This window comes from Talpa occidentalis, unplaced genomic scaffold, assembly GCF_014898055.3.
Source record: "Talpa occidentalis isolate TD23 unplaced genomic scaffold, MPIMG_talOcc4v2.1 talOcc4.17, whole genome shotgun sequence".
NCBI classification, from domain to species: domain Eukaryota; kingdom Metazoa; phylum Chordata; class Mammalia; order Eulipotyphla; family Talpidae; genus Talpa; species Talpa occidentalis.
In genome coordinates, this window is record NW_023601754.1 from 17,865,956 (window position 1) to 17,890,838 (window position 24,883).

Sequence of the window (24,883 nt, forward strand, 5' to 3'; positions counted from 1 at the left end):
CAAGAAGGGTGATGGAGAGTCAGTGTGGTAAAGCAGAGGAGTGCTGGGAATGTGAAGCAGCCACACACTGCTTATGTTGTTTGAAGGTTCCTTGGTATCCCCCGAACATTTCTTGAAAAGAAACTAGGTTGAATTATACAGAATTGCCAATATTTGACCACCTTCACAGACAAAAATGAAAATTTCATGTGGTTCAACCTAATCAATTAGTGTGGATGGGTCTAAAGTACAAACATTAAGATATGGGTGATATTTTTACAGATCCGGCTGAATGAAGATACAATCCAAGATGTCGTACAAGCAGCGGACCTTCTCCTGCTGACAGATCTTAAAACACTGTGCTGTGAGTTTCTAGAAGGCTGTATTGCTGCTGAGAACTGCATTGGAATCCGAGACTTTGCACTTCATTACTGCCTGCACCACGTCCATTACCTTGCCACAGAATATCTGGAGACACACTTCCGAGATGTTAGCAACACAGAAGAATTCCTAGAACTGAATCCTCAAAAACTTAAAGAAGTGATCTCTCTTGAGAAGTTAAACGTTGGCAATGAAAGATATGTATTTGAAGCAGTAATCCGATGGATTGCACATGATACAGAAATAAGAAAGGTACCTGTAGATTATAATGTGACCGAACTTTGCCTGTTTACTTACTCATTTCATTTTGTGTGTGTTTACATCTAGTTCAAATTTAGATTTTTTTTCCCTTCAATTAAAAAGATTTACAAAGTTGTGATCTAATAGACAGTTGCAGAGCATCTTCCCACAAGATCGTTAGTGATTTGTTCTTTAGGCCAGTCTACAAAAGTTGGTATAATTCATCAGGTATCAATGAACATATTAATACTTGCAAGGAACATAACATTCTTCATAGGTTATCTTTAATGAATAAATGCGTTTCTTTCCTAGATTATAGCTAGATTAAATGCGTTTCCCTCCCTAGATTATAGCTACACCATGACTGGCTGAGCCCTGCAGAGACGTTGATGTAAATGCAGGCTCTTCCTGGAGTGACTGATAACACTCTCAGGGAAAGCAGGAGAGCACTGCTCTGCGCTGGCGTTTTTGTGTCTGTGTGCTTCCAGTTAGAAGGTACTGGGAATGCATCCTGGGAAGGAAGGAGGGTCTTAGAGAATATCAGGCTTTAGATCCAATCTGTTACTACATTGGGGAAGAAAGCAAAATCACAGAACTTTAAGTCCAGAATTTATAAAGGGATTACCAAATTACTGTATTCAAAAAAAAGAAATATATTTGACTTTAGGTAGGTTTTTCAACATGTACAGTGTGCTGTACATTGTTCCTGTAGTGACTGTTGCCTTGTTTTAATGATTATTTTGTCATTTTTTAAATGCTGGATGCCTAGGCATAGGTCCTTATAGACACCATGGCTATGGTCTCTGCATAGGTAGCACTGTTCTGTTCTATTTCCCCCTTAGCTGAAAGGACACAGAAGAGTTTCTGGTGTGCCACTGCTCACGAAGCCCCTTATAGGAGACGCTACTGCCAGCAGCCTCTTCCTCACCCCTTCAAGCCTTAAGGTGATAGGGATGCTCAAGTCAGTTATGTTTTGGGGACACAAGAGGCAGTTCTTCATCCTCTGGTTAATCTGAACTTGATGCCTTAAAGACTGATGGCTTTTGCTTAGGCCATAGAAGAGTGTACCTTAAACTATTCAGAACCAAGAGAAACTGGTCATTAAAGTTTTGCCTTGCATATATAGAATGTATAGTTTGTTCCAATTAGTAAAAAGTTATATAATACTTGTTAAGCATATTACATATGTGATATATATTTTTAACAGTAATTACTAAGGAAATGATTCTATTCAGATTTTTTGAACTTTGATTTTTTTTCATTATATTAATGTTGATATATTTTCATTCTCTAGGTTACCATATTGTATGAGGCTATTACTGTATGTACTACCTCTATAAATGTGATTTAATTCACAGCACATCCAAGTTATAGCAGAGGTCTTCTGAATTTTCCTATTGTTATGGGAACTCTATAAGGTGTAAAGAAAGCTGCTTGAAACTTTGCATTGATACATCAAGTATAAATCTGAACTGTTGATTTTTTTAATTAAATCTTCATATGTGAAGGCTCTATGGAAATAGGAAAAAAGCCAGTAAAACACGTATAAACACTACCAGCACTTATAACATGACTGTTGATAATCAACAATTTTAGTTTTCCATGAGCTGGAAAATGTATATTTCAGAAACTCTATGTAGCATTCTCTCTTCTCTCTCTCCATCCTTGCTGGTCTCTTCCGCAGGTCCATATGAAGGATGTTATGTCAGCACTGTGGGTTTCAGGGTTAGACTCCAGTTACTTACGGGAACAGATGTTGAATGAACCTTTGGTACGAGAAATTGTCAAAGAGTGCAGCAACATCCCACTTAGCCAGCCACAGCAAGGAGAGGCCATGCTAGCCAACTTCAAGCCCCGGGGCTACTCTGAATGCATTGTGACTGTTGGTGGAGAGGAACGGGTGTAAGTATACGTGTGAGTTATATGCAAAGTGGTGTAAGAAAAAAGAGATGTCCTTTTTATTTATTTTTAAATTCATTTTTACATCACTGTTCATTTATGTATAATGTTTGATTTCTCTCCTCATGTGTAATCCCCATAAAATCCCCACCACCAAATCACCCGTAATCTGTCACCAGTCTCTTGTGCCCTTCCCTCCCCTGTTGTGACCCATTCTCTCTCCCCTTCCCCTGCTGTGTCTCTCAAATTTATTGTTTGCCTGCAAATTTTTTCTTTTTTTTTTCCCTGACACCTTGTTCAGTTTCCCTGTATTCCTCCTGTAAGTGAAACCATTCATTAGTTTTCTTTAGAAAAGAGAGATTTCTATGTAAATAAGAATTTATAATATTTCTCATCAGTAGATATTTTTTAAGTGCTCTAAACTTGCAATAGTTGTTTTAAGCAGAGCTATATAAAACCTATTGACTACAAAACAATTATTTATTTCCTTAGTTCTCGGAAACCAACAGCAGCAATGCGATGTATGTGCCCTCTCTATGACCCTAATAGACAACTTTGGATTGAACTGGCCCCGTTAAGCATGCCAAGAATTAACCATGGAGTTCTCTCAGCAGGTACTGTTCTGTGGTAAATTTTACTTAAGCACAAGATCAAATGATGTATAATTTCAGGGTTGTGTACAATAACTCAAACCTCTTAAAGATAGAATTTGATTATCCTCCCTAAGATGCCATTTTCAGTGTAGCTCTGGCTTTCAAGATTGTGGTAAGGAGAAGTGTCTTCTGTCAGTCTTACTGTTGCCAAATCTTTCATATATATAGCTATTTTAAAGGCTTTAGTAAAGGAGCATTTATTTGATGGTTAACAAATTTCAGACTTTCCTTGAACTGAGACATTCCTGTCTTTGAGACTTAGTTCACTATAGATTTATATGGCTATGTAAAAAATGAAAATGCTAAATAAAAGCAGGCATTTCATATGAGACTTCAGAAAATATTATTTAAATTAGTTACGGCCTAAAGTTATTTTAATACTGAAGAAATGTTTTACTTGACCTTTAAATGTTTGAAAATAGCTTTAATGAAATCTCTCCCTTCAGAAGCTGATAGAGACATGTTGTTGCCTCACCACCCTTTGCTGTCTCTCCCTTTCATCTTAAATCTGCCCTTTTGCTTTCACCCCACAAATACCATTCCCCCAGTTCTTAATCATTGTCAGCAATCCTCCTGGAATTCATACTTAATAGTCTCTGTCTGTTTATATTATCTTTAATATTTTTGAAGCTATTCCATAGCATACCTTCTTATAGAAATGGCTAATACTGTACAATAGTGTAGCAGTGAATCATTTTCTGCGTTCCAAAATTATGGAAGTTATTGTCAACAAAAACAACTGGAGTGATACAGGTTTGACAGGATGTAGGTCTGATTTCCCTGTCCTGTCTTCTCCGCATTAACTCTCTTAATGCATTCCTCCCATAACACATACACATAATCATAATGTTCACATCTGCAAAACTGTCACAGAGATTCCTATCACTAATTTTTGAGCATATCCCTAGAGGGATTTGTATCTCAGAAACTTTAGACAATGAAGCGAGCAATTGTGTGCAGTTGTATTGACTGAGATTGGCTAGACAAACAAGATTTCAGTTCAGGTACAAGTTCTGGTTGGGCTTTTATCTCAAGGGTATAGAACATGGGAGATAATCTGCCAGAAGCGACACTCTCTATGGGCCTGGAGTTTAGATTTCTTTTTCATCCCTCAAGGCCATTAAAGGAAAGGTTAGAAATTTTCTGGATCGTCACTGCCCTCAGAACAAAATGATTTCCATGTGTGATAATCTCTCTTGGTCCCTCTTCCCTTCAGTTATGCCATATAGTCTTGTTGTCTTCTTCTCTTCTAAGAAGATGGTGTTTTTTTTTTTTTTAATGTTTTATCCAGTCATTTAGCTGTGTTTGCACAAGTACAAATAACCTAATCCACTATTAGCCAAAATAGGGAGTTCAGCAAGTACTCTTGGACTCTGTTTTAAGTGCACATAGGGCCCAGGTCTGCATGTTCTGGGGTCTTGAACAACCTGGTTTGGATTGTGGTTCGGAAGTTGTACGGTAGTGTCCGGGGCTGACAAATAGAACAGAACTGAGCTCTCACAGAGCTTCATGGCAACAGAGCAAGAACTGTCAGTCTACCTTTTGTGCTGACAGGTGGCAGGAATCCAAAGGTACCAATGGATGGAGTAAAATGACTCATAAAGGTGGGTCTGTCACCAAAGAGTGAAGGAAATCTGATCATCTCAAATCCCATGTTATTAGAGAAGCTTTCTCCACACACTGTCTCTCTAGCCATGGTGTTTATATTGGACAAAAGATAGGTGTTGAAGACTTAAGTTTCAACTCTTTTGAATGTCTCTTTTGTTATTTGCAGAAGGATTTTTGTTTGTATTTGGGGGCCAAGATGAAAATAAACAAACCCTGAGCTCAGGAGAAAAATATGACCCAGATGCAAACACGTGGACAGCGTTGCCGCCAATGAATGAGGTAAAACATTGCTTTCATTAATTTGCTGGATAGGCTCCTCTTTTCCCTGTAGCACCTCTGTTTGTTTTGCATTTGAGTATAAGAAAAGAAGGCACCTCTGCCTCTCCTTCTGGCCTCTCCTTTTGGCCACTGACCTTACAGTTTTCCAAACCTTCTAGAATGCTCTTAGGGTGCTCCTGCATCAGGACCATTGCCATTTACCTATGTGGCCTGCTCCCTGGCTTTCTGCTCTGTGTGTCTACATAGGAAGGCCTTCTGTCCAGCCCTGTCTCCTCCCCTGCTTGCTTTCTCTTCATATCAGGTAGCACCTTCTCACATACTAGGTATTTTTAAACCACTCACACAAACACTTTAATGGAGGAAATTTGTCTTTTTTGTTCAGTTCTCTATCTTGGGTGCTGGGCACATAGGAAACACTAAGTAAATAACAGTTGACGAATGAATGTAAAATCCCTCAAACATCTGTTGTTCCAAATAACCTTAGCATGAACCTGTCCTCCCCGCCTCTCCCAGCCACAGCAGACCTTGTTGCTGCTTCTTCCTTATCTGTCACACATGGGCTTGGTACACTTACTGCTCACTGCTCCACACAGATCATTTTATTGACCCAGGAGGTAATAGTTCCCTTTCTTGCTGTATACTGTTGTGAGTAAAAAGTAGCCATTCTGCCAGCAAATGCATCCTGAATATAATTCCCTTGTTCTGAGGAGCTGGGGGGCATGGGTGCTTCTTTCTGTTGTAGTAGAAGAATGAGCCACTGGGTAAATCAGAACTTGTTGAGCATGGTGCTTTTGGACTGAAACTCTGCAATATAATTAGACCTGTAATTTTAATTAAATATGACCTTTTGGATAAAAAGATCTTTGATGTCTTTTCAGGCAAGACATAACTTTGGAATTGTGGAGATAGATGGAATGCTGTATATTTTAGGAGGAGAGGATGGTGAGAAAGAGCTGATTTCCATGGAATGTTATGATATTTATTCTAAAACCTGGACAAAGCAACCTGATTTGACCATGGTTAGAAAGGTGAGAACTAAATATTGTGATAAGTAGCTTACTTAAATTGGATTTCAAAATTAATATTTCTTCATTTCCAGGCCTCCCGGGTGGCACAGTGGGTTGAGCACAGTGCTGTGAAGCTGTCCGCAGCCTCTGCAGCGTGGGTTTGATTCCCGGCCAGCCAGGGAGATTCCCACATGGCGTGGCATACCTCTCCTGTCACGCCCACTGCTCCCCTCAGCAGTGCTTTCAGTCCATCTGCCTGTTCTCCCCACTCTGTCTCTGGTGAATCCTCTCACCCTCCCACGCCTCTGGCCTATACCCCAGCTCATGTGTAAATAAAAAAATAAATCTTTAAAAATATATATATTTCTTCATTTCCTACACGTCTTTTATTACAATTAATAATGTTAAAGACATTCATGTTACAGAATTCTGTCTCTATTGGTAGCTTGTCTTCACTCTCTTTAGCCCTACCCCAAGGAAACGCAGTGCTTTTAGCCTGGTGGCGGGCTCTGTGCTGCCCTGCTGTGTCCAGGGCTGACCCTGAATGCATGCTTTGTGAGTGCACTACCCTAGGGAGCAAGCAGATCTTCTATGCGTATTTCGTAATCATCATGCAGGGTGAGGGGCAAACATAAACCTCTAGGTAAAGAATTTGCTGAGTAGAGTGAAAACAAATGGCTCACGTGAGCTGTTTAAAGATAGTCTGCTGTATTTTATCCCCTGACCTAGGCAGGGAGACTGTCATCAAGGCAGAGCTTTGTCCAGTGCTGTAGGTATCTAACACCTTCAGTACTGGGATGCCCTCAAACGATGTTCTCTCATTGTTGGTGTCCTCTCAGCTAAATTCCAACTAACTCATTTTGAGCAGGGACAGAGGAGCATCTTACTCCATGGAATATAAATCTTGAAGTCTTTAAATAATGTTGAAAGAGTAGAGAGCTTTCCAGCCCCTAAAAGTGCTCTCTAGATATGTTATTATTCATCTGATTTTAATAATAAATGTCTCCTACCTGTTGTTCCCTCCTTCCAGATTGGCTGCTATGCAGCTATGAAAAAGAAAATTTATGCAATGGGTGGAGGATCATATGGAAAGCTTTTTGAGTCTGTGGAATGTTATGACCCAAGGACCCAGCAGTGGACTGCTATATGTCCACTGAAAGAGAGAAGGTGAGACATCATGGACATGGACTTGCAGGCTCCCCGTGGGTGGTTGCATCCGAAGTCCCTTCACCTGACTTTGCTCCTCTTTTCTTCCAAACTAACCTTTATTTGGTTTTGCATTTGTGTGTATTAAATTAAGTGAATAATCCATTTCCTGAGAAGGGAAGGTGACCCACATATGAAACCCTGAATGTTACAGTTAAAACAAGCATAAGAGGAATGAGGGAATCAGGGAATCAGACTGTGACTTATAAATGCAACACTTAATATGCTCTCTGTGCCTTTCAGGTTTGGAGCAGTAGCATGTGGTGTTGCCATGGAGCTGTACGTCTTTGGGGGAGTCAGAAGTCGAGAAGACATCCAGGGGAGTGAGATGGTAACTTGCAAATCTGAATTCTACCACGACGAGTTTAAAAGGTAATTTAAGAATGGGTTCATGTCCATTCTGCAGTTTTTTCTTTGTTTTCAGAGTCATGTTTTTCTTTTGTTTTCAAATTACTGAGTTTTCTTGTCTGTTTAGGGGATGTGTCTGATGCATACTAGATACTTGCTCAGTGATTTCACAAGTATTGGTAACTTGAAAGAAAGTCATAGAAAAGTCATGCATTCTAAAATGTGTATCAGACCTTGGCACTTACTTAAAAATCTCTCATTGTCCATCTACAACTTTTAGAAGAAAGTTTAAACTCCTTATTTAGTATATCTAGCCAGCCTCTTGTGATATGGCCTTTTGTCTACGCTTTCTGTACTGTTCAAACAAGATGCTTCACTGGAGTCATACTAAGCTATATTTCCCCCTGTACACACCAAAATGTGTTATTATTATCTTGACTTTGGGCTTTTGTATGCTTCCTTTTGCCTAAACTTGCCCTTCCCACATTTGTTCAGTTATTTGGCCTCTTTTCAAACTCTGCTTAACCATCACTCTTTAGAGAAAGCCTTCTTCTCTCTTGCTGCCTGATTTAGATTCCTCAGTCTGTGATCCTTTAACAGATTGTGGTTTCTCTCTGGGACTGTATTCGTTAACTGTAAGCTCCTTAAGGATAACATCCAGTGTGGTCAACTTTGGATTCTGACTTTTCGAATCAATTTGGCTTGTGTTAGACACGCAATAATGTTGATTAATTGGATGAAGCATGGTGTTGGAGATTCTTAATTCATCTGACAGATTTGCATATCTGTCTTGTAGAATAGGTAACATCCTTCCCAGCCATTTCCCCCTCTTTCCTCCTCTCATATGTTTCGGTGTTGTAACCACTCGCGAGTATTTTTATTGCACTATTATGTTCAGACCTTAATATAGCAGGGAAACTGCCACACTAAAATTATCTGGTTAAAGTATTACAATCATATTACCAGGAGGGGGTGCCATAATATAACGTTTAATTTCATAGTATTTTAGATTAAGGCAAACAGTGAGCAGTTGCCAATATTTTAGAAATACAAATAACTGTTACCTAACTTTTAATGTATTTTAACGTTTAGGGTATTTGCATAGCTTTTTTTTTTTTTTTCTCTTTCAATTACAGGGTTAAACTACCTTTGGAAAATTTATTAGACAAAGTGTGAAGGCATTCCAGAGGATGTTTGTTCTGGTGGGAGTAAGGAGCAGAATTTCAAAGATTTTTCTACATTTCTCTTCCTTAATAGATTACTGTGAGGGCTGATTGTCCAAGGTCTGAAGTGGCCTGTTAATTTCCTGCCCAAGTGAATTTTGAGACAGTCTGCCCAACTTCACAATAATCATTGTGTTTTCGGTAGAATATTGATAAAAGCCTTTTTTGTAATGTTTTAATTTCTCTTTCCACTATCTGAGATAGAGTACTATAACCAACCCGATGGGGTAATCAAGACTGCTTGTGGTTTTGATCACATAGGACTTAAACCTGGCTGTAAGGTTTTTTTCTATCTGCCCTTGACTTGCTATAGCTTGTTGGAAGGTTCTTTATTGTCAGGTTCTTTCATGTTCATAGTCGATAAACCTCAAATATAAGTGTATTACTTGGTTTCAGTTCATAATTGTCAAATTTAGAGGTTTTGTTCCTTCCTTGCTGTTTAAAAGCACTTTCAAATAAAATTCCTGTACCTTCAGTTTCCTTTTTTCCACCCTCTCCAGTGTCAATTTGTAAACAGAATGAAGAGAGCAGTATATTTTCTCTTGTCAGTCTTATGATGCATAAGATTCTTGTCTAGAACACAAATAACACTTCACTGCCATGTATTAACTTACTTAACTCAAAACAGACCTCTCAGACAGATCCTCTTTTTCTTATTTTTTACGTAAGAGGAAACCAAATCGAGAGGTTAAGCAACGTGCCCAAAAGACACACAAGGTAGCAAGCAACAGCTTAGAACCTGAACTTTGGCATCCTGACCAAAAGTCTGTCTGATCAACCACCATACTATATTACCTTAAGATTACAGGCTTTCCCATAAATACATAAAGGAGCAGTTTTAATTGTTAAAAGATAAATGTTTCACGGGTGTTATATTTGCATACTGTGGAAACTGTTGCCAGAGGAGCGATCTGTATAAGATCGGAGGCCATTATTGTTTTTAAGTAATCTCTTGCCTTTCCTGTCGTTGTTCCCTATTTTTAGGTTAAACTTTCCTGGAAAAATGCCATATCATATTTTCTGTGTTTCTGACTAAAAACAAGTGTTTGAAGGAGAGCAGAGAAAGTGCCATAAGTTATACTAAGTTGTAGTAACGTCTTAATATAGCCAGAAAGACAGTCTCTCTATTTCCATGTGTCTCTGTTCTACCTGTCTCTGTTCTTTTATTAATAAAACCACTCTCCCAGATATATATATACTCATCTTTGATTTATTCTTTGTTGTCCATGTCACTATTTGCTGCTCCTCCTTTTTGTAACCAATAATGTCACAATCACCTTCATTTCTCAGCCACTCCCCAGTGTAATCAGCCTCATAGCAAGTGTGTACATGCAGTGTCATTAGCCTCATAGCAAGTCTTGTATAATATATTTTACCTGCTTGTGCTATTGAAAAATTAATATGATTTGGTCATTTCATTCTCCTGTTGAACTTTTTTCATATTGTTCCATTGCTCACCAAATAAAGATAATACTACTTAGCCTCCTACTCAGAGACCTCCACAGTCTTTTTTTTCAATTTCATCCTTTCACATGTCCTTTACTCCCACTCACTTATAACCATCCAGTGCTTTGCTATTGCTGTGCGTTTGTTCAACCTAAACATCTTCCCCCTTTCAGTTTTATAGATAAATCATATTAGTTGCTCTTTGAAGCCTAGAGCTGTTTATTTCACCTTTTGATGCCTGAATGTGCAACTGAACAGAGCGACTTTGCAGCTGGTGCTCTGACCTATGGATTGGGCAGTCCTGGTAGGAATGGCTAAGCTGGAAGTCCCTGGAACTTTCCTTCCAAGTTAGGAAAAAAGAAGAGTACTACATCCTTAAGACATTTGCAGAAATTAATGTCACCATCACAGACATGAAAATGCAAGAGTGGTGATACCTATCCTAACGCCACTATGTTCACTTAGAAAAAGTAGAAAAGTCTCATGAATTTCAGAATATTGCAGTGTGCTTTCACAAACATAGTGAGTAGATTACACTAATTGTAGACTACTCAGTGTTGTGTTTTTAGGCAGCACAACCCCTGGCCTTGGTATGCAGCTGTTGACCTAACACTTTTTCCTCATACCAGCTGGTGAGGCCCCCCCCAACAAGAGTCATTTGTTTTTACCTGGCAAGACTAACAGTACCCCTGCACATCCTGCTATCTGCCATGTTAGTCCACAGAGATGTCAGGTCACAAAACATCACAATGTTCTACTCTATGGACCATGTTATGCTCTTTGGATCTGCTGATTAGGCAGTAGCAAGTAGTACAGATGTCTTTGTGAAACATGAACAAGAGCATTGGAGACGAACCTCACTCTGGGCCAAACTTGTTTCACTAGTGACATAGTCAGGAGGCAGAAATATGAACAAGGGAAATTTAATATCTGTAATTACTAACTAGTAAGAGGTGGTTACCTGCTAACGGATGGAAAAGGACTTGAATGAATACAGAAATAGCTAATGTAGGAAGCATAACTACTTTCTTTAGGACTGAGGGAAAATGCCCCAAGAAGGAGCAAATTGGAGTTCTCCCACCCCAAAAGGCTAGAACTCACCTCACCTGAAGAGGGTGGGTACCTGTGGGCTTTCTACTTGCCCTTCCAGCAAGTAGTGGTGAAGGAGGAGGAAAACAAGGCACCCTGATCCCAGGAAAGCAGGCTCTCCTTTCTCCTGCCTTGTGGGCCCTTAAGTGCCCTCTGTTGACAAAGACGGACACTGCATTTATTTTTCAAATAAACACTGCTCATTTTCTCAATTGTGTATTTTTCTGTTCCATTGGTTTCTGTTCTTATGTATATTATTCCCTTCCTTGTACTTTCTTTGGGTTTATTTTGCTCTTCAGGTAGAATTTTATTTTTTTTTTAAAGATTTATTTATTTATTTATACAAGCACTGGGTACAGTCAGAAGCGCGGGAGGGTGAGAGAATTCACTAGAGCCAGAGCGGGGAGCAGAGCCGGCAGAGGGACCGAGGTACACTGCTGAGGGGAGCAGAGGGTGGCAGGAGAGGTCTGTGCGCCATGTGGGACCCTCCTCTGGTGGCCAGGGAGCAGCCGGGGATCGAACCGGTGCTGCAGAGGCTGCGGGCAGCTTCGCAACCCAGCGCTCAACCGCTGCGCCACCGGGGAGGCCCCAGGTAGAATTTTAGATCTTTTTTATTTCTGTGCTGAAATCTCCAATATTTTCATCATAAGCATATTTTCCTTTCCCTTACTGAGCATGGTTAGGTGGCTGCATTCAAGTCCCTGCCTGATAGATAATCCCAGCATCTGAGTCATCTCTAAGTTGGCATCGTTGGTTGTTTACTCCCTTGAGGATGACTTCTCATTTTCTGGCTCTTCTTTTGTTGAGTAATCTGGATCACATCCTGGATGTTGTGACTGGCCTTTTGTGGAGGGCCATGTGTCAACTGCTTAGTGGTGTTGCTCTGGGAGTTTGAGCAGCAGTGGACTTGGGAAGATAGGCTCAGGGTATCCCCCTTGGGCTCTTGCCTCGTACTGTACACAAAAATTAACTCAAAATATAAGACCTAAATATAAATTACCAAAAAGCAATATAGGGGAAAAGCTTTTGCAGCCTTAGAGTAGGTAAAGATTTCCTAGAAGGAAACAAAGCATGAAGGGAAAAAAGAATAAATTGTAGTGAATTGAAATTTAAAACTTCTGTTAAGTTTCCATTTAGAAAATAAAAGACAGTCCATGGCTGCTGTGGGAAATTCTCGTAATATATGTATCTTATTAAGGAGATGTAACCACAAAACATCAAGAGTCTTATATAATTCAGTAAGAAGACAGAAAACCCATTTTAAAAACCAGCACATATTTGAGCAGACATTTCACAGGCTTGACCCATTATTATGAAATGGCCAATGAGCACCTACACCTCTTCCACATTAGTCTCCAGGGAAGTACACACCACTCAAGTGACTAAAATGAAGACAACTGACAGTACCAAGATTTAGCCATAATGCTGAGCGTTGGAATTCTCAGATATTGTTAATTGAGATGTGTGATGGCAGAACCTTTGGGTAAATAATGCAGTATAAATAACAATATAACAATAAAGTATACTTTATTAAGGTATAATAAATATACCTTTAACGATATAACCTGGCAATTTCATTACTTAAGCATCCAAGAAAAGATTTGAACTCTGATATTCAAAACGGCATTGTTGGGAGGTGCCCAAGTGAACATGAGCAGGTGAATGGATTAACAAATTCATTAACAAATTAGAAATCAAAAGAATTGAATTCTTGATGCAAGCAACACTTGATTGACTCTTGGAGACACAGTGCTTTGCAAAAGAAGTAAATTGAAAGGCACATGCTCCTTAAAGCAGTACTTAGAGGAATTCCTATAAAGAACTAGATGTCTAAACAGTACCCCTCCCTTATGTGAGTGGGGGGATACCTGAAACCACAGACAATATCAAACCCATACACACTACATGTGTTCACATACATGCATGCTCATGCTAAGTTTTAATTTATGAATTAGACACTGTAAGATTAACAATAATAACAAGATATAACACATAACGAGAATGTGGTCTCTCAAAGTATCTTACTGTACAAAATTATCTGGACCATAGCTGACCATGAATAACTGAAAACATGGAAAGCAAAACTGTGGATGAAGGCATTGCTGTATTAGAAAAGGAAAAAAAGCTCTCAAACCAAAGACCTCACTTCTTCCATAAGAAATGGGAAAAACAGGGCCTGCCCTGGTGGTGCAGTGGTTGAGCACTGGGCTGCAAAGGTGCCTGCAGCCTCTGTAGCACTGGTTCGATCCCCGGCCTCCGGCGAGGGTCCCACATGGCACACAGGCCTCTCCTGACGAGCCTGCTGCTCCCCTCAGCAGTGTATTTCATCAGTCCATCTGTTCTGTTCCCTGCTCTGGCTCTGGTGAATTCTCTCACCCTCCTGTGCTTCTGACTGTACCCAGTGCTTGTATAAATAAATAAATAAATAAATCTTAAAGAAAAAAAAAAAAGAAATGGGAAAAACAGGAACAAATAAACCCAAAGGAGGCAGAATAAAGGAAATAATAATAAATATTTATGTGGAAACCAGTGAGATACAAAATAGATTTTAAAAACTAAAATCCAAGAGCTAGAAGCTGAAGCTTTGAAAATATTAATAATACAGATACACCCCTACCCAGATTGATCAGGAAAAATAGAAGATACACATTAGCAATATTAGGAATGACAAGAGTGCCATAACTCAGATAGTACATAATTTTTACAAGATAGTAAGACTTATATGGACATTATAAAATATATATTAAGGCATTATGAATAAACATTCAGATCCAGCCAAGAAAGAGAACCTCTGGTAAATGCTGTCAGTATTCAGAAACAACATAATAAGGTTATGTGCTCAAAGAAGTGTTCAATGGGCCTCCCTGGTGGCACAGTGGTTGAGCACTGGGCTGCAAAGCTGCCTGCAGCCTCTGCAGCGCCGGTCCAATCCCCGGCCACTGGCGAGGGTCCCACATGGTGCACAGACCTCTCCTGCCGTGCCCGCTGCTCCTCTCAGCAGTGTACATCATCAGTCTGTCTGTTCTGCTCCCCACTCTGGCTCTGGTGAATTCTCTCACCCTCCTGTGCTTCTGACTGTACCCAGTGCTTGTATAAATAAATAAATAAATCTTAAAAAAAAAAAAAGTGTTCAAGGTTCAGATGAATTTAAGGACTGAGATAGGTGAGTGGTATATTTTAAACTATATATATAACAATTCATATTATCTCTGTGGTATGGTGAGAAGATAATGCTTCTTGATTCCTTAATTTGGTGCTAGAGAATCTCTGGATGGTGAGGATAATGAAGGCTTTGAAGGCCTATGGATATGTGTTTAAGTATTGAGTCTATTTGTGTCTGACTGTATGATCCAGAACTCATCTCATTTATGGGGGAGTCTGTCATAAAAGTGTTTTTGTAAAGATAAAATGGAATATGATATGTAATGGTAAATAGCATTCTTCAAATAAGTTATGTCTTTAAATAAGTTATATTATAAAAAATGAATACTCTTTAGGGCCTCCCCTGGTAGCGCAGCAGTTGAGCGCTGGGCTGCGAAGCTGCCTGCAGCCTCTGCAGCACTGGTTTGATCCCCAGCCACCGGCGAGAGTCCCACATGGCACATAAATAAATAAATAAATCTTTAATAAATAAATCTTTAAAAAAATAAAGAATACTCTTTATAATTTAATGTATATGACATTCTAGAATAGGCAAAACTAGTATCTGTAGTGACAGGAAGCAGATCAGTGGAACGGGGCAGGGAGGCGGGTGTTGAGACTAACTAGTACTATTGATGTCCCACCTGGTCTTGTCTCATTTCCTGGATTTTATGGTCATCCTTTGAATTTCCTTTATTTTGTCTATTTGCAGGTGGATCTACCTTAATGACCAGAATTTATGCATCCCAGCCAGTTCCTCTTTTGTTTATGGAGCTGTACCCATAGGAGCAAGTATTTATGTTATCGGAGACCTTGATACAGGTAAGAATGTGGCATTGATTTTGTTGGAGCTGGTTCCCAGGGGTTCAGAGGCTGTTGTCTCACCTTTGCTCATTCTCGTGCTTTAGGTACCAATTACGACTATGTGCGTGAGTTTAAAAGGAGCACAGGAACCTGGCACCACACTAAACCACTGCTTCCATCCGACCTGCGCCGCACTGGGTGTGCAGCCTTACGCATTGCGAATTGCAAGCTTTTCCGCCTGCAGCTTCAGCAAGGCTTATTCCGCATCCGAGTGCATTCCCCGTGAGAGGGAGCAGAGCAGAAGCAGAGCCCCGACCAAGTGCATACACAACGGCTCTCTGAGGGGACAGGCAGCAGCGAAGCCTGCTCTATGCGCCTGCCTTTGTCTGGTACCTCTCGTGGTTTTATAGTGCTTAAAAGCTTGAGCTTCAGCTCTGGTTTGGGAGAACACATAACTTTTAAAAAACCACCTGGGAGGAATCAGTTCCTCCAGTTTGATGTGTCTGTAAACGAGTGGAGGCTAGTAAGTGTCAAAAGGAAAAGGGAAGTGGGAACTGGTACAATGTAAAATATTGAAGTTAAAAATTAAGGTGCATTTTCCCTGAAGGGAACTCCTATCAGACAGACTGCTTTGTTCCAGTACCTGGCTTTGGTAAACAAACAAAACCCCATATATGCAAATCAACATATCCAAACATACCAAGATTGCTTTTATACTGCATTTGGAAGGAAATATTATGCCTAACCCTGCCCAAAAACTTAAGGTTTGTGCCTAAATATTAGATTGGGCTATAAGCCAGTTAGTCTCCATTTACTAGTACTCTGTTCTAAGAATCGTTTGAAAACTAGATTATGATGAATAGAAACTAAGATAAAATTTCTCTTTTATGACATTCTATCTTAGTAATCTGAAGATTCAATAATTTAACGAGTCAGGTTGCAGCCCTCACATGAATTTACAGGAAGTTGCTGACATCTCTGTTAATGTAGGGTCAGGTGCATCATGCTGTCACCTCTGGGGCAAAGCTCTTGGAATTGTAAAGGATCTCATGCCACACTGTTCTTCCTTTTCAATTCACCAGAACCATTTGATAAATAGGACACTAGTAAGTAGGAGATTTTATAAAAGAAAGGCCCAAGTCAGACAAATAATTAAGGTCTGCTGATGACTTAAAAAAGAAAAAAAAGAAAAAAAGAACCCTATCCAGATAAAACATATAGCGATCAAAAACTTTTAAAAATACAGTCTCCGACTTACGATGGCTCATTGTAGGGTTTTTTGACTTGACATTGATGTGAAAACAATACCTGTTCTGTAGCAACCACTGCACTCCTGTGATGCAGGGCCATGCAGGCCACCACATCTCCCAGTGCGCGTGGTCACTGACGATATTTCCCACATAGGACAGGTCTGTGGGTATATGACCCCATCGTAAGTCGAGGAAGATCTGTACTCTGAAAGCACACAGTCTTGTTTACTACTGCACAGAATTTGAAAACTTGTCCTAGGATGCGAACCTCTGTTAAGAGTCTAGTCCTTGTAGTGGAATTTTCTTGATGCCGTTCACTAGTAAGAGTTTTAGACAAATTATGTTATGAGTAAAGTTTGGCTGGTAGAATAAACTACCTCAACTTAATTTCATTCTGTTCATAGTCGAGCATATTCATCTTTTCCTCCTTTCTCTCTCATTCCCAAGTCAGCCCACTCCACCCCACTACCCACCGGGGGAGAAGAGACCATCATTGGTGGCACTTATCTTGTAAGATATTTTGTTTTCCATTCAAATTATACCACCTCCATGTGACATCAAGAACTTCGGAGTACTTGATTACATCATAATTTGAATTTTATGCAATATCAGATTTCTAATCAATTTAATATAGTTCACTTTGAATTGTTTTCTACCAGTTTTTTTCCTCTTAGAATAGGACTATAAAGGCAGAATTTTTGTCTTAACGATTAATAAATGTACACATGTATCCTTTGGTTGTAAATCTGAGAACAGGAATTGCTTCTAGAAACTTTCTATAAGGAATGTTTGTATGCTGTTACCATGCATATGAAACATCACTTATATTTTCCCACCCACAAACAGAAAAAAAGGTGACCTGGCTGCACTTTCTTCTTACACCTGTTAGGAGTCAGGCCTTTTAAAAGCTGCTGAAAGGAGCCCTGCCCGTGGGCTGCTGAAGAATGTCCTGTGTGACACAGGCCCTCTCTGTTCTGGCAGAAGATGTTGGTACAAGCAGGTATGAGGTTTTTATCTTCTCATCAGAGGCATTACGCCAGATTGCCACACATTCACATAACATGATCAATTCAAAATAGAAAGCAAAGCCAGCTTTTCCCTTTGTGTTTACTGTCGGCTGTGGTCTTGTACTCTCCCGCACTCTGGATACCTTTTCATCATAAGGCCAGTGGCCAGTGCAAAGAAAGAAAACTTTCTTCTTGTAATTAAATAGGAGTTTTAGGGCATCTGCTGAAAAAGTAAGTTTTCTTTGGTAAGATATCTTATACGGTATAGAACATTCAGAAGCTGCAGCTGAGAGTACATTGAAGTAGTAACCGAGAGTCTAAGAAAGCTGTGGTAAGCAGTCATTTTTTCTTCATTTCTGAAGTTTATATCACCAAGGAGACAATTCATTGTTTAGGAGTGATGAATGGGTCCCTATTGCAATATTCTCAGTGCCTGTGTGACTTGGTCAATTCCTTTTATAAAAGTAGTTCTTTTAAAATTTAGTTCATTGACACTGTAGCTGCAGAAATTAGGTATTGTTTTTTAAAATAAATTTGCCACATAATATGGGATGCAATAACCAACAAAAGCTGCTAAGTGCTAAACCCTTGTTTTACTTATATAAATATAAAAATATTATGTTGAAGTGTAGGGAGGTATTTAATTTTATTATGTTCCAAAATTAATGATGACTTTTGGTAACTTACAGTTATTTAAGTATTGTGAAATAAATTTTAACTCATTTCATGCAGGTTTGTGTTTTAACATTCCACTTATGCCTTGACACATCTTTTCTTGTTGAATTTTTGGTACTTCTTTCTTTTATAAGGCACTTTTACCAGTTATATGTGGGGATTGGTGGCTGAGGCTAGATTTTAAAATGTTTAATATAAAAATCTTTGGGAGAAGTGCAATTTATTTTCATTGCCCTACCCGTAGAAGGAAAGTTGTCTCAGGTTAGAATAAGTGCATATTTAAAAGATCTTTCCTAGGCTATAGTCTAAACTAGGTTTGTTTGTTTCCTTGTTTAACACATCCAAATATAGATCTTTCAAAGAATTGCATGTTTAGTTTAAAATGAAGATTTAATTTGCGTGTTTCTATCTTGCAAGAAGAAAAGGTGTGTGAGAGATTGAGTGTGTGTGTGAGAGAGAGTGAGAGAGACTTGGTAAGTCTGTTTGTAGATGTTTACTTTTTGAATTGTAGTTCCATACTACATAAATTACTGTCTCCTGGTGCTTCAGATAAATTCTTGAGCCTGTGGCCCTTTGGTTTATACTACTGTGTTAAACTCACGTTGAGTGTAAATATTGAAATATTTGTAGTTTGTAGTAAGTTTTACTTGATGTTTGCATTTCTCCTCTTCAGTGAGATTAAAAAGTGTCTACCAATAATAGTTGGTAGCTATTAAGATTCGGCCTAAGGAGATCTCTAAATTCTTTATTTCCTTAGTTTATTATTTTGTTTCTGTGAGTAGCTAATAGGCTATTTTCAAACTGCAACAACCAGAAAAAGAATATTAGGGACCCGCAGGACGGTGTGTCTTGATATTGATGGATTGTATTATGTTGCACTAGCACCTTCATGCCGGCACTTTGGAAGTGCCTTTTTATCCTTTGTATGTGGGGGAGTTCCCTTGGCAATGTACAGGAACTGCATTCTCTGTCCTGACCCTGTAAAGGTGGGGCTAACTTTGCTGTGACCTACATTACCATGGGCAATAAGTTGGGTATTTAGAGATGTTAAGTTAGCTGCTTTGGACCATTGGCCTTCCATGTGGCCCATATCTGCTTGCATGTACCAATCCAGGATCCCAGAAGTTTTCCAGGGTTTGCTATAAACTAAACATTACAGTATTACCTCCAAGAATGTTGCCTTTCCTAATTAAGGAGAGGCCTCCTATGGTCCTAGGTTAGTCAGCAAAACCTTTTGAGCCCCTACTAAGAATTCTGCTTGGATTTCTGGGGAACTCAACAGTGGGGCAGATGTAACACTGTCCTCTCTGTAGATGGTAAGCCTCTTGTGGGCATCCATCCTCTTAGTCATCTGCTAAATCCCATACCTGCCACACAGTAGGTTGTCAGTATCTGACCAATGGCTACCTTCCACTCATGATCTGTGTGCTGGTCTTCCCAGGATTGAAAAGTCTCCCACAGTGACTTATTTTGCTGGATTTTACATGAGCAACTTGGCACACATGGGGCTGGTTAATATAGAGTGGAGACTCATACAGACTAGACTGTGCAGAGCCTGGCACCTGACACACCACGCTGGTCTCCATACGTCCTGCAGGGTCTCTGAGACCTGACACACTGCACATTACCAACATTTATTACCTTTAATCTTGGATTTTGTTTACTATATTTTATATGGGGCTGAAATCTTTCCCAGAACCCACTGCATTGATCCTCACATCTCTGTGATGGGTACTGCGTCCCCCCCACCCCCCCACCCATTGGATGGAGCTCTGTCTTGGCTGTCATCTCAGGTTTGGATGTGAATAGAAACCACAAGCAGAAGCTGGGGCTTCAGATTTTCATTTTACCTGTTATTACCCTGCTAGATTTTCATCTAATCTTTTGGCACACAAGCATTTTTAATAAAATAATCATTTTCAGTATAACTTAAACCCCTAAACATGTCCTTTGCAAGTTGCACTGATCCAAGCTGAAAGAAGAGAAACAGTGTATTTGAAAGAGAAACTTTTTACTTTCAAAGAGCTGATACTTCATTTATACCTGCTTTACCACATATAATCAGTAAGGGGAAAGAAATTGTATCTTAGAATGTAGAGGAAAATATTTTGCCAGCTTTCTAAGAATCACTGCAATATTTTGTACAGTGGCTTCAGAAATCATAGCAATTTATGGCATAAGGGTAACTGACCTTCTTGTCCATATCTTAGACGAGTAGGAGCTTCTGCCAGCTGGCAGTGAGGTTTCCATAGGATTAAACTATTTTCTGTCTCTTTGGCAAGCCAGCTGGTAAAACTGTAAACATTTTTGTATTTTCAGAAGTAATTCTGTTATTACTTTGACTTTTAACGTGTCTCACCTTTGCCTCATTGCAGTAGTTCCACTTACATGACCTATAAGGAACTCAGTTATGCTTGGCTGTGTCTGTATTCTTTGGTCCGATGCAAACAGTTTAGGAAAGTTTGTTCTTTTTCAATCCTGTCATTGAAGCTCTCTAAGTGATTGGAGTTTTTGACTTTCTCCCTTTCTCGTGAAATCAAATATCTAATATATAAAAACAATGTAAATTAAGTCGTTAAGAAATGTCTGTTGTCTTCTCTATTTTGAGATTAAAAACTAGCCTTTTAAGATTACTAAACTGAAATTTAGTCTAATTATAATTTCTTATTTTGATGCCCTCATGGCCAAACACAGTTGTTGTAAATTCTTAAGTCACTGTGATTTGAATTCAAGAAGTCATGGGAAGGTGGGGGAGGAGAACAGCACCCAGATGCCAGACACATTGCATCTGTTGGAATGAGAATGATTAGCCAGCTACTATGGTTCACTGTAAAAAATGGCCATTTCACTAATTCAGATCTCAAGTGGAGGTAGGTAGGGTCATTCTTCTCTCTGGTTGGTCAATTATTTGTATTAGAACTTTGTTTTTAAGGACTTCAGTATGAATGGTAGGTTCTACAGTATCTTATTTTTATTGTTCTTACTTGGCAATTACAAATAAGGTGTTTTGGGGGGGTAATTTTTTTCAAGTTAAATCAGTGAACTTGCTTTAAATATGACTCTCTCTAGTTTACTTTATTGTGCTTCCTGTTTAATTGGATGAGAAATGTATGCATTTATTCCCTTGTTCTTTGTGTTGATTGGAAAACTCTGCTCTTGGCTACCTCATTATGTCGTGTGCTTGATCCCCTGCCAGTTTAGAAGAATTCAACACATTCTGTCCTTTAACAAAAGCCTGGAAGCAAGCGGTAAGCGGCCTTGAGGAATACAATTCTCTAAGGCGGATTTTTCCATTTTACTACTTTTTTTTTTTAATAGGCACTTTTAATCAGGAGGAACAATAATTCTCCTAGAGCTGCTGCAAAGTGATTACTTGAAACCCAACTTGAACTTTAAAGAGTCTTTAAAAGGCTATGTTTTCATAACGTAGAAAAGTAGTGTATTTAAACACCACTGCTGTGTAAAATAGAGGGCTTAATTTCTATCCTTGTGAAGATCAGACGGGAATATTTGTCTATCTGTAAATTGACCCTGGAATTTAGTTTGAGGCGACTATTTTCATTTTCTATAAGGTGCTATTACAAACAGTTTAAGGATGTTTAAGTGTATTTTCATGAATTCGTTTGCCATTAATTTTTGATTTTGATGAAAATAGAGGCTCATTACTAAGTTCCTCTTGTCTTTTAGATCTGAGGGTTTAAGAGGAAACTCTGAGAGGGTTTCCTCAGTGCAGGGGTGAGGTTGGCCAGACGATATAGAATTGCATCATATTTGTTCGATGTGTCCTCAGACTGTGCCTTCCCTCAGGGCACATGTGGGGCTCTGTCCTCCCTGGCATCTGGCAGCGGACCTGCTCACCAAGATAGGGGAGCCGAGACACCCATCAATTCCGATGGTAAACCTTCCCCTCCAGGAGGGATTTCCTGTTGGAGTTACCCAGTATCCCTCATGGCCAAAAGAGTTATTGTGTCTGTTCTGAAACACCCAGGAGAAACACTTGTACCAGGAAGAATCTAAAAGCTTAGCTCCCATTAGTAAGACTCCATGTTCACCCTTGTGTGATTTCAAGTCAGATTTGTTAGATGACAGTTGCTTAGCACACGGGGCTCTGGTAACAAGCCATTTCCTTCCGTGGGCTTCAGGGGGACCAAGACTGGCCCTTTAAAGCTTTCTTAATTCAGTTATTTTGAGGAAAACATTCTGTGTACTTCGCTGAGCAAACCTAGAGCCTACCAGCATGGGTCAGCTTTGGCATCGTTTACCTGTGGGTTTGAAGACTCGACCACTAACTGCTCTGTGATCTTCAGAAATTTTTTAACCCCACAGTTTCTCAGCTGTGGGATAACAACTCTGGGGGTGGTGTGGGGGCTCAGTGAAGTCATGAAGGTGAGCATTGGCATCACACGTGCCTTTGCGCATACACCGCTGTGGTTATGACTGAGGCTGCTGTCTCCCCTCGCTGTGAGCCTCTGGTCGCTGACATGTCAGCAGCTGTGGGGTAGGGGCTGCCCCTCACTGGGCTTCAGGTGTCTTCGTTCTGTGTCCGTGACATACATTCTAGCCCCTGCCACGACTCCCATCCACATCTCTGATATTTACATTCAAAGTAATCCTAGGTAGCTGAAACATCTGAAAATATGTTTAGAATATTTAGATCTGTTATAAATAACCCTGAATTCAGGATATGCCTAATGTAGTCCTCTAGTGATACTTAGAAGTCTATCAGAATGAAATTGTCCCTTTTTCCCTAAAAAATCTGAAGTGTTAGTCTATATTGATCAATAACCTGGATATTTTCTAGGTCTCTATTTGAGGTCAGTAGACCTATGCCTTCTTTCTTAACTTGAATATTACGTGAAACTTAAAAAGAGAGCAAACATAATTTGTGTTGTGTGTGTGTGTGTGTGTGTGTAGAACTTTTGTACCGTCAATTATAGAAGGGTTATATATAACAAAGTAATATAGAAAGTGAACTATTTAATACTTTTATAATATCACTTCCTTTCTAGTTCAGCTGATGGGACTAGAGGTTTAGCTGTATGAAACAAGCCCAGCTTGTCTTGATTTTAATAGGAGATTTGATGAAGTCACTCTTGATATCTTTGTGAATGAGAGAAAGAAATAGAAATAGGAGTGAAAGTGCTAAAAAAACGGCCTGAACAGCCACACCCAGACAGTGTAGGTAAGGATGATCCTCGTCAACTTGGACCAGTGACTCAAACTATCCTTTGTAACATTTGTATTAGTAACTTGTCTAAATATATAGAAGGCTGAGAACAGTGCTGGGAGGGATTAAGTGTTGGGTATTAGAGTCTACAGCCTAATAATGTCTTATGTTTAGTTTAAAAAAGATAGTTCCTAATTAAAAGAGAAAGGAAAAGTATGGCATAGGAGTTTTCATTATTAGAACCTAAGCAAACTGTGATTGGAAAAAAAGCACATATCTTTATAGGGCTGGTAGCTAGAAAAATAAGTCAGTTCTGCTGCTTTGGGGTACTGCATGGGGTGGGCCCCTGAACCACCTACTGCAGTAAGCTGTCAGTACCAGGCAGCCCCCTGTGAGAGCCCAGAGCATACCTGGAGGCCATCTGGAGGATCCCAGCTTGGGGAGGGGATGTTTCTAGGAGCTATCCAACACCTGCCCCACCCCCTCAAAGACCGCAGGTTCTGACCCTAAAGAAGTCTTAGGAGGAAGCCCTAAGTTGGCATGTGTGCTTATGCCAACAGGCAGAAGCTACAAAGATAGAGTCTCTGAAAATCACAGGGATGAGTCCTGCAGCTCTGACTTGCAAACTGTTCTGTAAACAGTTCATTGAAAAGGAAGAAAATAACGCTTATACTTCAACTTTTTCGTTGTGAGAAGAGCCCTCCATTTTCTCCACTGAGCTCTCCCTGTTCTTTCCTGCCCTCCATTCCTCCATGCCCACCACCAGGTCTCCCACTGAGGCCATTTTAACCCTTCGCACATAAGAATTTTAATTCTAGCAGAACTTTGAGAAATATGCATTCATCTAGAGATTCCCACAAGACTGTTATCAACTTGAACAGTGATTCTTGCTTTGTATAATTTCTAAGTCTCTCAGTACCTCTGCAGTCAAGATAGCTGAAATTATATTCTTTTAAGCAGAACCCATGGGTGATCCACAGCCCAGGGTGCAGTAGAGGGGAGGGGGTCATAGCACTAAGGAATGGAGTTGGCTGAGCTTCCAGGCCCCTTCCCACTCTGGGAATCAGCAGCCTTGCTGAGGACTACCTTTTTGTTCTTGAAGAAGAATTTCCAAAGGACACAATTCCTCTTCTGTTTTGTCTCTCCTCTGAAAGCACATGCCATCTTAGTTCCAGGGGAGAGAGGAGGCACCACACTAGGTGTGTATCTGCCCAACAACACCTCCCCCGCACCCCCCCACCCCCCCACCCCCCACTCCACCCCCCCACGCTTGGTGAAAGGATCAAGCATAATTGGAGATGCAGACCCAGGTCCATGAGGGTGGGGGTTGGGTGGGTCTGTTTTTGTGTGTGTGCGCGCGCGCGTGCGCACGCGCTCGTGCTCTTTCCCGAATCATCTTCACTTAGTAATAACCTTTTGTTTGATTGAACTAGTGTGGCTACCCAAAGATCCTGCTTAGTGGAAGCCCCCTGAAAAAATAG

The 24,883-nt window shown here is 39.9% G+C and overlaps 1 protein-coding gene across 4 annotated transcripts in view; it reads left to right on the forward strand.

Moving 5' to 3' along the window:
* The window catches only part of GAN (gigaxonin), a 59,832-nt gene extending 35,208 nt beyond the window's left edge, over positions 1–24,624 (forward strand). For 2 of the 4 annotated variants that reach the window (XM_037516218.2, XM_037516219.2), the window contains 10 exons: positions 262–612; positions 1,443–1,544; positions 2,285–2,502; positions 2,992–3,113; positions 4,927–5,039; positions 5,918–6,067; positions 7,077–7,213; positions 7,496–7,624; positions 15,212–15,321; positions 15,408–24,624. In XM_037516218.2, coding sequence (XP_037372115.1) covers positions 262–612; positions 1,443–1,544; positions 2,285–2,502; positions 2,992–3,113; positions 4,927–5,039; positions 5,918–6,067; positions 7,077–7,213; positions 7,496–7,624; positions 15,212–15,321; positions 15,408–15,589 — 1,614 coding nt within the window. In that variant the 3' untranslated portion in view covers positions 15,590–24,624. The remainder of the gene's footprint in view (positions 1–261; positions 613–1,442; positions 1,545–2,284; positions 2,503–2,991; positions 3,114–4,926; positions 5,040–5,917; positions 6,068–7,076; positions 7,214–7,495; positions 7,625–15,211; positions 15,322–15,407) is intronic. The other 2 variants (XM_037516220.2, XM_037516221.2) reach the window with 1 other exon arrangement.
* Positions 24,625–24,883: the final 259 nt, after the last annotated feature.